Source organism: Corvus hawaiiensis, chromosome 18 (genome assembly GCF_020740725.1).
Source record: "Corvus hawaiiensis isolate bCorHaw1 chromosome 18, bCorHaw1.pri.cur, whole genome shotgun sequence".
Taxonomy (NCBI): Eukaryota; Metazoa; Chordata; class Aves; order Passeriformes; family Corvidae; genus Corvus; species Corvus hawaiiensis.
Genome location: NC_063230.1, coordinates 471,539 through 484,524, shown reverse-complemented (window position 1 = coordinate 484,524; position 12,986 = coordinate 471,539). Strand labels below are relative to the sequence as shown.

Here is a 12,986-nt window from a genome sequence, read left to right as displayed (position 1 = left end):
GACACAGACCAGAACCAGGCTTTTTCTTACTGATACCCGTTTCCCCACTCTCCTCCTCTTCCCACAAGGCACAGGAGCAGCTCAGACATCCCCGTGCTGTTTGTGGCTGTCCCATGAGTTCTCCTCTCCCAGCACAGTGCAGGTGAACTGTGAGGGTCTTCCCACAGCTTTGCAGGCCCCAGTGGCCAGGCCCCTCTGGGGACCGAGCTGGGAATGGGAAAGAAAAGATAATTTGGGGTCTTCAGGGCTCAGGAAACAATCAAGACCGAGGTCTGTGATGTCCCCAGCCCCAGTGTCAGCCCCATCATCTTTGTCACTGTATTTCCAAGTCCCGACCTGGGCTGTGACAGACGTGTCCTGCCACTGACTGCTCTCTGCTACAATTATGCACCTTATTTCCAGAGGCCATTTAGAGAGATTGGGCTCCCAGTTCCAGGTCTCCGCTGTTATTTGTGAAGGAGAGGTCTGCTCTCCCAAATCTTTTCTCTATGCAGGCGTTTGTCATGGCAATCAAGCCACTTCTGAGCCATCTTTTCAATAGGTCTAATAGATGCAATAAAATGGAATAGGCTTCCTTCTCATTTCGTGTAGTTTTCAGGTCATTCTTTATGGCTTGTTCTGAGGCTTTGTAATGTTCCAGGGGGAAGCAAGGAGCCCAGGAGTGGTCACGGACTGCCACGGGTGGGCTCAGTAGTTCTATCAGGAGTGAAGCCACAGCCCAGCCCTGAGGCCTGGGACCTCAGCCCTGCACTCCGTGCCGGCTCCCAGCACAGTCTGGGCAAGGTTTAAGGCTTTTGGCTCATTTCTGAGAGTATCTGCTCTTCATCCTGGGGCAGGAAGGTCTTACATTAGAAAAAAAAAAACACCTTGAGTTTTGTTTGCACCCCACTTTTCATTTGGGGAACCCACTGCTGCAAGGTGGCTGCAGAGCCCAAGAGCTGGGACAGGGACAGGGGAGGCTTTGATGCTGCTCAGGATAAATTTAGTGACTCTTAAAATGAGAAGGAGAAGCCAGGGAAAGGTTGGCCCGCAGTTGTAGCTGGATCCTCTAGAGCAGCCCCTAAGCTGGAGCAGGGTTGTGGCGAATGCCGCAGCAGGGCGGGGACAGGTGACAAACCCTGCCAGCAGCAGCATCTTGGCCCCGGCTCGGGCAGGGGATCCTCCCTTTGGAAAACAAGGGTCGCTGATGCCATTGAAACCGGCAGGGTGGCTGTTGTGGCTCTGTGACCAAGGCACCCCGCTGCCCTGCAGCTGCGTTTGCCAGCCCTGGGGCGGGGGCAGCCATGCGTCTGTGCCCTGTGCAGGAGGAGCGCTCCAGGCTCGCCCCTGCGCCTCTCCCGAGTCCCCAAAGCACGGAACCGCGGCTCCCCAAAGGCCTGGAGCAGCCGCGCCCCCGTTCCTGCCCGGGTTTCTGGAGGAGCGGCGAGCTGGGGGCGGCTGGGCGAGCACTCGCCCCGCCCTGCGCGGCCTCCGGGGCCCGGGGCCGTGCGGGGCCGGCGCTGGCTCCCAATCGCTCTAAATTGGCATCGACTCGTGTTCGTGCGCCCTGCCGGGGCTAACGTGGGCAGCCAGCTGTGCCGGGCCGCTCGTCCTGCTCCTCGCCATCGATCAAAGAATTAAATTGACAGATGGGGAATTTCGCCACGCCGGGAGGGCGAGGAGCGGCTTGCGGGGGGGTTTCTAGGGAGGGAGGTGTGTGAGGAGGGGGTTCAGTCGTGGGGGGCTGTGGGTGGCGGTGAAGCGGCCGAGCCCCGCTGTGGCTCCTCCCCGGTTATTTGCAGTTGCTGCTGGCAGCAGGGTTTGCCAGGGGAGGCACGGTGCTGGTCCTCCTGGCGGGGTGGGAAAGTCTTCCCTGCTGCCATCGCCTTTGTCACATCGCTCCTGCTTTGGCCGCAGACCCCCCGCTTTCCTTCTCCCTCACCTCCCAGCCCCTGGGCTCCCTTTTTTCTCCTTTCTCCTTTCCTTTTTTTTTAATTTCTTTTTTTTTTCTGAGAGCATCTGTAACTAATGCAAACACATGCCGGAGCCGGAGAGTAAAACCCTGCAGGATTAGCGTGGCATCCGCAACCCTGCCACGTTCTAATCCCGTGGTAATCCCCCTCCCGGCCCACCCCCGCCGGTTTTGCCCATTGTTTAAAGGAAGCAAATGGGATCGTTAGCGGGCAAACCTTAACCAGCTTGGAGCAGCAGAACGGAAGTCGAACCAATTCCCAGTTCGCTTCCCCGCCCTCCTGGGTTTTTATTTTCCCCTTGTCAGACAAGAGGGGGATGCTCCTGGTGCCCCCCGTGGCATCTGAGGGTGCAGGGGGGGATTTTCCCTGCCAGCCCCCTGCCCATGCCACGGCAGGTCCCGCTCTGCTGAGGGATGCTCCCTGTGCACAGCATCCTGTATCCAGCTCTTCCTCGGCTGTGCAGCCTCACAGGCTGGGATCCCTCACGCGGGATCTCCGTGTGGGGCCTGCCAGGGTCTGGTTGGGAAGGGGTGGCAGGTGCAGGACACAGCTCCTACAGTGGATTCGGGAGATCAGACCGTGTTCGATGCCATTCCAAAGCAAGAGAGCTGGGAGCAGAGTAAAGGAGAGGGAGAACTGCTGAGCTGGCACCTTCCTCCAGGGTGGGTTATCCCTTGTGCCTTTGGGTGACCCAACTGGGAAGAGCTGCTGGAGGGTCTTGGGGTGGCACCTTGTGTCCCCCTGAGCTCAGTGGGGTGGGTGCTGGGAGGGCAGCGGGTCCTTCAGCACCCTCATCCCGCTGCCCATCCCCACAGCCCCCAGGGAGAAGGGAGGCAGGTTCTGGCTCGCTGTCAAGGAATTAATTGAAAAATAAAATCATTAGATGGGAACTCCAGAAATGCAAAATTGTTGGGAGTTGGGGGGAGGTGGAGGGGGGGGATGTGAGCTTTTGTCAGGTTAATTTCTTCTGTATTGATGTTTTGTGACATTTACTTGTTGTTTATCTCCCGCAGCAGCTGTAATACTAAAAGAAAATGCACAGCTTGTTCCATTTATTTATTTTACACCTTTTCTTTAGTCCTATGGTACGTTTGTTTGTTTGAGAAACCCGGCGAGGCTTTTGATGTCTGAAAGCAGGATTTAAACAGCTGTTCACCATGTGCTGCTGGGGAGCCGGGGGGGAGAGGGGGCTGTGCCATGGCTCCTGCCAGGAGGGCACTGCCTGCCCAGCGTAAAGGAGGGTGCCAGCCTCAGAGCAGGGACCAAATGGCTTTGTCACCTTGGTGCCAGGTGACAGGTGCTGGCAGGGTTCCCCGCTCTCCTGCATCCATTGGGAAGGGTGTGTGCATGGTGCTGTGTCCCACAGGAGTCACAGGGCAGTGCTGTGGTGTGGGGCACGAGGGCCAAAGCAGGGACATCACCGCCTGACGTGAGGGATGAGGGCTGGGCTGCTGGAATGGGGTGGTCTCAGCAAGGATCTTGGTGGGGCTGTGTCCTGCCAAGAGCCTGAATGAACCCCTGGTTAGTCCTGCAGCCACTTTTCCACAGGGAACTTGTGAATTCCACAGTGAATTGGGGTCGACAGGAAGGGCTGGCATCACCAGCACTGTTTGGGTGCTGTTTGCTCCCAAACTGAAGCACGGGTGGGAGGTGTTGGAATCCCAGCTCCTGCCAGGACCTGGCTGGGGAGGAGGAGTAGATTATGCCTTCACCTGGAAGGGTGTCCTGCTGCCTCCAGCCCCCTCAGCCCCTCCTAGGCACTTGTGTGTGGGTCCAGGTTGTGATTTTTGCTTTTCTTCTTCCCCCTTTCGCCCCCACCCGGGCCTGGACAGACTCCCCGAAGAAGAAGAAACGATCGGAGGTTTTGAATGAAATCATGGAGCACCTGGAAGAGGAGGAAGATAACAAAGATGAGGACATCTAACAGCTGCCTGGGGTCTGGTGAGGTGGGTCCTGGGGCAGTGGGGCCAGGCTGGGCACAGCTGGCCTTAAGGGTCACAATGCCCTGGCTTGCTGCAGGGTCGGTAGCACCAGAGGCAGGAGAAGGTGCAATTCCAGAGGCTCAGCAGCCTCCAGGAAGGGATCCTACCCTTTGCCTCTCCCCCGTCACCCCACAGGCTCAAGGCTGTGGTCCCAGCAGTTCCAGCCCGGATCTGGGCTCGGTTTGGGCCCCATGCTGAGGTGAGGGCATGCCCTGGGTGTGCTCTGTGAGCTCCCCTGGCTGTTGGCATCCCCATGGGGGAAGGCAGCAGCATTGCTGCTTGCTGCAGCAGGAATTGCTGTCAGGGTGTGAACTGTCCCTCCCTGTGGCTGGGGGACAGCAGCTGGGCTGCCAAAAATCAAAGTGCCCGTTTGGACACCACCCTGCAGCTGCCACCATGTCACGGACAGTTTGGCAAAGGCCTTTTCCCTGCCAGCACCAAAACCTCCATGGCTTCTCTCCCTCCAAAGGCACCTCACTCCGAGGTCTGTGAGTCCTGGCTGGCATTGCTCCTCCTTGGTGTGCCTTGGAGTGGCATCTCAAGGCTGGAAAATATGGGACAGCAGGAGGGAGCCAGGATGAAATGTCTCCCTGAGGTCAAACCCTGCAGCCCTGGCGGCCCCTCACATCTCTTTGAGAGCCCCGAGCTCACCCTGTGCGGGTTCAAGAGAGGTGAGATGGGCTGGTGGTGTCCCTTGCGTGTGTTTGTGGCCACGGTGGAAAGCCTGGATGTCTGATAGGAATCCTGTTCACCAGCCACAGCATCTGAGCTGCATTAATCCATCCCTGCCGGCTCCATGCAGTGCCAGGGCTTTGAGATCACATCTGTCCCTTTGGAGCAGCTCTGATGCCGGGATGCCCCCAGGTGTGTGTGCTGTGAACCCCTTCTCCAGCCCGAGGAGGGACAGGACCCACGGCGCTGCTCGGAGCCCAGCCCTGTGCTCACAGACGTGTCCATCCCCAAAACAGGGCTCAGCACTGCTGGGCCTGAGGCTGCACAGCCCTGGGTGCAGTCCCAGGAGCAGGCTGAGCTCCTGCTCAGGGACCTGAGCTGTGACACCCCTTGCTGCTGCCCCAAACTGTGCTGCAGCTCCAGAGCCCTGCTGCTGCCATGGAGAGGCTTCCCAGACCCAACCCCAGCCACTCCTGCCAGGACCTGGCAGGGCTGGCTCAGGGGACAGAGCAGAATTCAAGGATACCCATTTGGGATGTCTCTGTGTAAAACCCTCGTCCTGTAGAGCAGAGCAGCCCTGCAGCAGGTGGGGACAGAGGCTCGGGTGTGGAAGCAGCGCTGCCAGAGGGGGTGGCAGTGTCACCTGAAGTGGTGACAAGCTCCATCCCCCTTTTCTTGCTTGGCATTGGTGAGTGGCATTCCCGCCCCTGCTCCCACTGCTGCCAGCACCTGCTCCAGCACTGGCACAGCTCAGCACCCGGGGGTCACTGCAGGGGGAACTTCAGCCTTGGCTGAGTTAAATCCGATTTAGCAGGGATGTTTTACCACCCTGGCTCTGAAGGACCAGCCCAGGCCCAGCACAGGGGACAGAGCAGCCGGGCAGGGTCCCCTCCAGCATCACCCAGCTCATGGTTTCAGCAAAGCTCTGCAGTGCTGCAGGTTGGGCTTGGATTTTCCTGTGGGGTTTTTTTTCATCCTGGTTTGGTTTTTTTTTTCCCCTCTTTCCCTTCATTGTCTTTTGTGGCAGGGCAGGTTTCTTGCTGAGTGTCTCTGAGGTCTGCAGCGGCGACGAAAAGGATTAGCACAAGCAGAGCATGTAGGCTTTAGAGAACAGAGCAGAGTTTGGTTTCAACATCTAATTCAATTTGTTCTGCCGAGATTGAAATATGAAATGGTTGCCAGTCAAACGTTCAAAGGGGGAGGAGGGAGGAAAGAAGAGGGGGAGCCTTCTCAAATTTAAATTTTAATGAAAATTAATTTAACCCTTTGATATGTTTTAAAACATGTTATTTCCCAGGCTGGGAACAGGCTGGAAAACATTCATGAAGGTTTTTTTTTCCCCTGTACCTTCAAACATAATGAAGATTTTCTTTTTCCCTTAATGATACTTATCTTGTGGAGCAGTTTGACATTGGTTAATTTTTCAGGCAATTTGGTATCAAGGAAATCTGTTTGATGTGAGCGGGGGGGGCTGTGTATGTGTGTACAGATACATGTGTGCCTGGACATTAATTATGGAAGTGCTGATCCCAGCTCTGGAGAACAGTTGGAGTTAACTCTTGCTCCCCTTCTTGGTTACATGTTGAGAATCCCACACATTGCACCCCTAAAATTACAGCAGCAATTCTCTGAGAACGAGCACACACCTGCTAATTACCCTGAATTCAAATGATCGCTTCAGTAGTTCTACAGAAATTCAGCACTCCCCCACTGCCTGGGGTTTCTTCTTCCCCCGATCTGAAACAATCCTAACGATAAAATAACGCAAACTCTCTTACCTGTCCACGTAGCTGAAGCTGGGAACAGCCTCCCTCTGGTCCTTAACCTCGGCAGTGCTGCTGCAATGCTCTTGTTTGGTTTGGGAGGGGGAAGAGTTTCTTTTCTGTTACTCAGGAAGGTTTTGTCCGTACCTGATGATTGCACACTGCTTGTTGTAACGGGGCTGGGATCAGCTGCAGCCCTGTCCCCCTCTTTTCTGGCTCTTGACACCCCAAGGTCGTTGTCACCATGTGTGCCTGTCACCCCTCAGCTGCCCTGGGCAGAGCTGGGCACAGGGAGGGGGTGACGCTCATCTGGGTGTCCCTTTTGGGGTGGGAGTCTGGCTGTCCCCAGGCTGTGCTGGTGGCAGAGAGGATGAGCAGCTCCAAGCCTGAGTCACTCATCAGCCCTGGCCCTGCAGACAGGAGCTGGGGTTCAGCCAGCCCAGCTGGGCTCTGGGGCGTCTGGGCTGTGCTCAGCCCCTGCTCTCCCCACCAGAGAGCTGAAAGCAGTGGTTTACACTCAGTTCTGCCTGTGGGGCCTGCAGAGCCCAGGCTGAAGCGCTCTGTCCCCGAGTTTCTGTCAGGCTGTGACAGCTCCATCCAGGGTGAGACCCCGGCGAGCTGGACGAGAGCCGGAGCTGCAGCGGCTGCAGCTGCTCCCCAGGCACCCTCCAGATCCGCCTCCCCAGGGCCAGCTCTGCAATTGGATTAGGATATTATTCAAATGCAGCTTTTTCACTGAATGGGAGGGTTAAGGGGTTTTAATGTAGAAGCAGCTCTCCCTCACTGCTGCCTGTTGCCAGAGGCCTGTGTGGGCTTTTATCTCCTTACGGGGACGGCCGGCAAAGCAAGGCAGGGCATGGAGGATCTCCAGGGATCCTGGGTTTGCTGGGCACTGCCAGCCCCTCTGCTGTGCCACAGTGCCCTGTGAGTGCCCAAAGTGACTCGTTCCCTTTGGAAAACTCCTGACCAGTCTGTGTTTTCCTCCCTGTCCCAGGGGAGGAGGCAGGAGAGCTGGCAGGGATGGGCAGGCAGCATCTCTGAGCTCTTGTGGTTTCTTTTCATCACCACTGCACTGCCCCTGCCTACAGCTCAGGAATTCCAGCTTTTCTCATTCCTTTAGTCCCACCTTGCCTGGGCTTCCTCCCAGGGGCCAAGCAAGCATCGTGAATGCAACTCACACACCCTTTGCCAGGGCTGCAGGAAGATCTCGCATCCCCTGTGTCCTGCCTGCTGCTCACTCCAGGAGCCCTGGAATCTCCAGAGGGAGGTCCAGGTTGGACTTCAGGAAGAATTTGCAAATGCAAATTGAGAGAGTTGGCTTGGATGCTGGCTGGAGATTGGGGGAGCTTCTCCTTAATCACAGAATCCCAGAAGAAGCTGAGTTGGAAGAGACCAATATTCCAACACATCTGGACTTTACCCTGGCTCACAGCTCTGCCAGTGTTTGGCACCACATTCCAGCGTCCACCACCACATTCCAGCAGCCACCAGCACCTTCCTCAGCAGGAAATAGAGCAGGAGGAGGAGGTAGCGTGCAGCTTCCCTGGCTGAGGCACTCTGCTTCCTGTTTTCTCTAAATACATGCATTGGAGAGGAAGAGAAATCTTTGCATGGCCGGGCTTGAGAGCTCAGCCTTCGCCAGCCATGAATAATAATCAGGCTCAGTAACTCACAGTAAATAGGGATCCAGACTGGCTAATAAGGGAGGCTTTCACCCCAAACTGGAGCTGGGAAGGGAGGCAGAGAGAGCAGGAGCAGGCGTTGGCTGGGGGGGTGTGCGCAGTGTCACCTGAACCGGTGACAACGGAAAGTGATGCCAGCACAGGAGCAGGGAGGTGGGAAGGACCCTGGAGAAGGGAGTGCCTCACCTCCCCTGGGACCTGCAGGAGCACGGTCCTTGTGTTCCATGGGCCACAATTAGTGCCATGTAATTAGGTTTGTCTCTCTGTTCCAGCCCCAGGAGCGTGGTGGGCCAGGGGGTACAGAGCCAGTGTCCCCACGTGTGACATCATCCCCAGCTCGGGGTTTAGCAAAGCTGCTGGGGCAGAGGGGTGATGGGGGCTGTGGTGTGTGTCAGGAGAGGTGATCTGGGGGAGGAAAGGTTTTCTTCACGTTCACTAAAATTTGGCATTTTCTGTTTACTTTTCTCCTGCAGGAGCGAGCGGGGCTGTGGTGGGAGCTGTGTTCAGGTGCAGTGGGGTGGGGCTGGGGGGCTTTGTCTGACGGGGAGGAAGCATCCCATGGACGCCCCTGTGAGCAGGGAATGGCTGCCAAGTGCTCAGCACTGCACAGAGCAGTGACAGAGCCCTTCCCTGCTGCTTCCCAGCAAATGCTCCTCCAGCAGCACCTGAAGGCCCTCTTGGAGCGAGTGAAGACAAAACCCTGGAAAAGCCCCTCTGCAGACCTCAGCCCATGGTCTGGGCTACTGGAGTACGTGGAGTAGGAGCTGGAAGTGCCGCTGATGGGGAGCTGGAGGAAGGCTGCCCCTGCAAGGTGTTCACAGCTGCTAAATGACTTGAAATTGAGGAGGGGCCTCCAGCCACCCTCCGGTCCCCTCAGCTCCCCTCTATGGGGCGGCTGGGGAGCCCCACGCTGCTGCTTGGCTCCCTTTCCAGCTCTCCCAGTCCTGCAGCAAGGAATGGCTCTGGAGTCAACCAAACCACAGCAGCTCTGTCCAAAGGCGATTCCCCTCCTGCCCTCTCCCGCCCTCTCCCCCTCTCTCCCATCCCCACACCACTGGATTAAGGATGCTCCCAGCACCCTGGGAGGGATGGGGCCAACAAACCTCCTTCAGCTTCCTTTTCCCCATACTTGGCTTCTTTAGGTGGGAAGAGGCTTTGGGATGGGCAGTACTTTCCCTTGGGGTGTGATGGGTGCTGTTCGATGCCTCAGCACCTCAGAGTTGATGGGTGGCACCTCCCTGTGCCTTCCCCACAGCTTAAATCATCCCCCACAGCCCAAAACTGGAGCTGGGATTCAGCAGGGGTAACCAGGACAGCTTTATAAGGTATGAGAGGTGGAGAGAAAAGCAGGCTCCTGCCTCTCACACATGTGGTGACCCCAAATCTTTTTGGAGATTTGTAGCCCCTGTTGAGAAGTCCAGAGCTTTTTTCTCCCCTTGAGAAGTCCAGAGCTTTTCTACTTCATCAGCTTAGAAACCAGACCACAAAAGGCAAAAATGTCTCCAAGGAGAGATCTTGGGTAGGCAGCCATCCCCTCAGAGCCATCCTCTGCCCACAAAACCTGGCAGCAAAGCCCAGGCTTAACCTCAGCCTCAGCAAGGCTGAGCCCACACTGGAGCCTTCGCACCTGGCTGGGGCAGGGATCTCTCTGGTGTTTTGGGCAAAGCATTAATTTTTGTGTGTTGAGGTCTGGTTTTAAGCTGATGACATAGAAAACCTTTTAATTTCTCCCCCACGCTCTGGGTGGGTGTGTGGGGTGAGCTGGGGTTCAGCGCAGGGCTGGGAGTGTCCTGCTGGATCTAAAGTAACCTGGGCTTTTCAACAGAGCCAGCACAGGCAGAGACAACCCATGGGGTGGCTCTGGTGGCTCCGAGGTCTCCGTGACACCCGCTGGGGAGGCAGGAACGGGCAGATTATGGGCAGGAGCTGCTTTAATTCCATTTTCAGCCGAACTCAGCCCAGTGTGTCAGCCCCAGGAAGCAGGAGGGTGGAGTGTCCCATCCTGGACTGTCCCGGGAGCAATCCCAGCCCCGTGGCAGAACCGGTGCGGGGCTGCAGAGGCATCACCCAGGGGTTGCAGCCCGTTGTGCCCCCAGCAGGATGAACAGGGCAGCTCCTCACCCCAGGCACTGCAGCGCAGAGCGGGAGCTCCTCCCGCCAGGGATCCCTGCTAGAAAACCAGACCTGGAAGTTTCTGATTTTAAGTTAAAAAATGAGGAACCAAGTCACCCCAGTGCGGTGTCAGCTGGGTGTCTGCGGGCCCGGGGGCGGCGGGAGGGGTCACAGCAGGCAGAGCCTTGGACTTCGTTAGGATGCAGCCGCTGGATCTCCCATTTCCCTCTGATGGCTGAGTGTGATTGACGCTTACAAATTACCCAGCCAAAAGTGTCGAGTCTTTGACCCCTGAGTAACATCTTTGGCAAGCCTGAGATTTGCCAGCATTTTGTCATCTAATTACTACAAATCCCTTGAAAATTCACTGGCTGGTGAATTTTTAATGCGGGACAATTTCAATGTGATGCATCGCCCAGATGGGCACACGCGGGCTCCTTCCCTCTCCCCCCGCCGCCGCTTCCCTGCCCGCCCTTCTCCTCCTTCCCTCCTTTCTTTGCTCCCCTTCCTCCCCCATCCCATTTCTTACCTCCCTCCTGCCTCTGTGCATCCGTATCCATGGATCTCAGCCCCCCTGGGCACCTCCATCCAGGGCTGTGTCCCCTCGTGTCCCCTCGCTGCCTTGCTGAGGGAGCTGCTACATGGAATTAATTTTTTTTTCCCCATCTTCTCAGGTCTCTGGCTGATGGATGGAGCAGGAGAAGCCTCCATGAGGAGTCAGCCCACTTGTTGCCAGCAGAGTCCACTCGTCCTGTGAGCCCAAGGGCTGATTTACGCCGTGTGTCCAGGTCCCGGAATTCCCAGCCTTTGAAACAGGCTTTAACTTCAGAGAGGAAGGAAACTCTTGTCTGCTGGCAGCTCCTGGGCATCGCTTCTTAAATCCAGGCAGGGATGTGATTGCCTTCATCTCAGCCCAACCTGGGGGAAGAGGAGCCTGGAGCAATGGACACTTTCCTGCTGACCCGGGGACTCCGACAGAACCCACTCTTGACATCTGAATTAAATCACTTCTGTACATTAAAAACCACATTCTGTACATTAAAAACCCTATTTAAGTTTGCCAAACTGAGCCACGTCTGGGCTTTGTTTGGCTTTGTTCCTTCTCCACAGCCAGGTAGTTTTTGGGGCCGACAGGGAGATAAGAGCATTTTAGGGGGGAGGCCTGGGGTTTGCTGTGCTGGGCTTTGTGCCTGTGTCACTCCTGTCCCCGCTCCTAGGCAGTCGCCTCCCGTCTCTCCCTTCCCAGCTTTCAAAGGGAAAGAGGCTTTGCTTTTCAACCAGGGTACTGCTTTACATATGTAGGCAGCTGATAAAGTATTTTCACTTCGCCCCTTTCCCCTCTGGGAATCGCTGTCTTACGGCAAAACTGTTTTGTCTGACAAGGGCTGCAACAGATTACACGTGTTGGCTGCAAACACGGGGCCTTTTTTTACCCCCTTCCCCTCCTTTTGCTTTTTTCTTTAAAAAGAACTAAATAAATATCTCGGCACTGCCAGGAGGAGCTCTGCCTTTCGCCTCGAGCCCCCCGAGCAGCCCCGTGCTGGTGGCATCAGACCCCCTGCGCGCAGCCTCTGGCCGCGCTTGTTTCTCACTGAGGTTAATTTGAGCCTGAATCCATGAAAGTGCCTCTGATTCCATCAGGGCTGAGCACTTCAGCTGGGCTGGCTCGGGGTTTGGGGTGGGAGATTTTGGGAGCCCTCGGCATCAGCACCCTGGAGGTCAGCGGGGCTCAGAGTGATGCCCTCGAGCTGCTGAGGGCCAGGCAGGGAGCCACAGCACGTGTGATGGACTCAGCAGCTCAGGGACGTCCAGGACACCCTTCCCAGCCCATGGGCTGTGGATTTCTGCCATCTCCAGCTGGATGCAAGCTGGGATAGGTTTAGGATTTGCTTTTCAAACTGTCTTAAAACCCTCAGGGGGCTCCAGCAGATGAGCAGAGCTGAGAAACCCCTAGCCAGGGTTGTCCCCAGGCTCCATCTCCCGAGCCTCCCTTCCCAAATATGTCCCTGGCACCCCGAGGGAAGGGCTGGGAGAAGGTTTAAGCACCAAGGACGAAGGGAACACCAGGATTCGTGGGTGTTTCGCTGCTCAGAAGCCGCACCCCAGGGCTGAGACGTGCCCAGATTTCAGAGGGAGAGAAATGAGGCCCCTGCAGTGCCTCGGAATGGGCACCCAAAACCGGGGGTGCCAGAGGGGGTTGGGAGGAGAGGAGCCCTGGGAGGGGGCAGCTCATCACCAACTCATCCAGGCAGTGCTTGGGTGCTTTAAAGGGGAAATACAAGAAGTTTAGTGAGGGGTTTGAAGGATTAGGACCTGGAGTCACTCCAGGGTGCCTGGAAGTGTCCGGCAGTGCCAGCAGCTCTCCCTGTGCTGCCACTGCTGGGCACTGGTCCCAGAGACCTTTGGGGACCCCAGCATGAGCAGACTTGGGCACATCCCTGAGCTGTGTCACCATGGAGGGTGCTCAGCCCCAGGGAGAAGCTCAAGCACTGGACCCCCCCAGCCCGAGGGGGTTTCGGTGACATTTCCGTGGGACGAGGCCCCTCAGCAGCACAGTCTGGCTCTGGGCATCTCGTGCTGGGCATTTTCACACCCAAGGATACCCACAATGATGTGAATCCTTACCTGCTCTTTTCCAAATTAGTGCTTTCCTCTTTTTTTCCCCGTTTTCACATCTTCACTCATGGAATCCCATCGAAGCAACAGGTCTGGGCCCAGGGAGTGCTTTGCTTGCCCCGAGTTGTTTGTGGAGAGAATTAACTGAGTTCTCAGCTGACACCTGCCAGGGCAGCGCTGAGGGAAGGCAGCCCAGGGCCTGGGCCG

The 12,986-nt window shown here is 56.7% G+C and overlaps 1 protein-coding gene across 1 annotated transcript in view; it reads left to right on the top strand.

Moving 5' to 3' along the window:
• The window catches only part of RBM19 (RNA binding motif protein 19), a 50,730-nt gene extending 39,498 nt beyond the window's left edge, over positions 1-11,232 (top strand). The window contains exons 24-25 of the mRNA XM_048322855.1: positions 3,785-3,898; positions 10,838-11,232. Of these exons, the coding sequence (XP_048178812.1) occupies positions 3,785-3,876 (92 nt within the window). The 3' untranslated portion in view covers positions 3,877-3,898; positions 10,838-11,232. The remainder of the gene's footprint in view (positions 1-3,784; positions 3,899-10,837) is intronic.
• Positions 11,233-12,986: the final 1,754 nt, after the last annotated feature.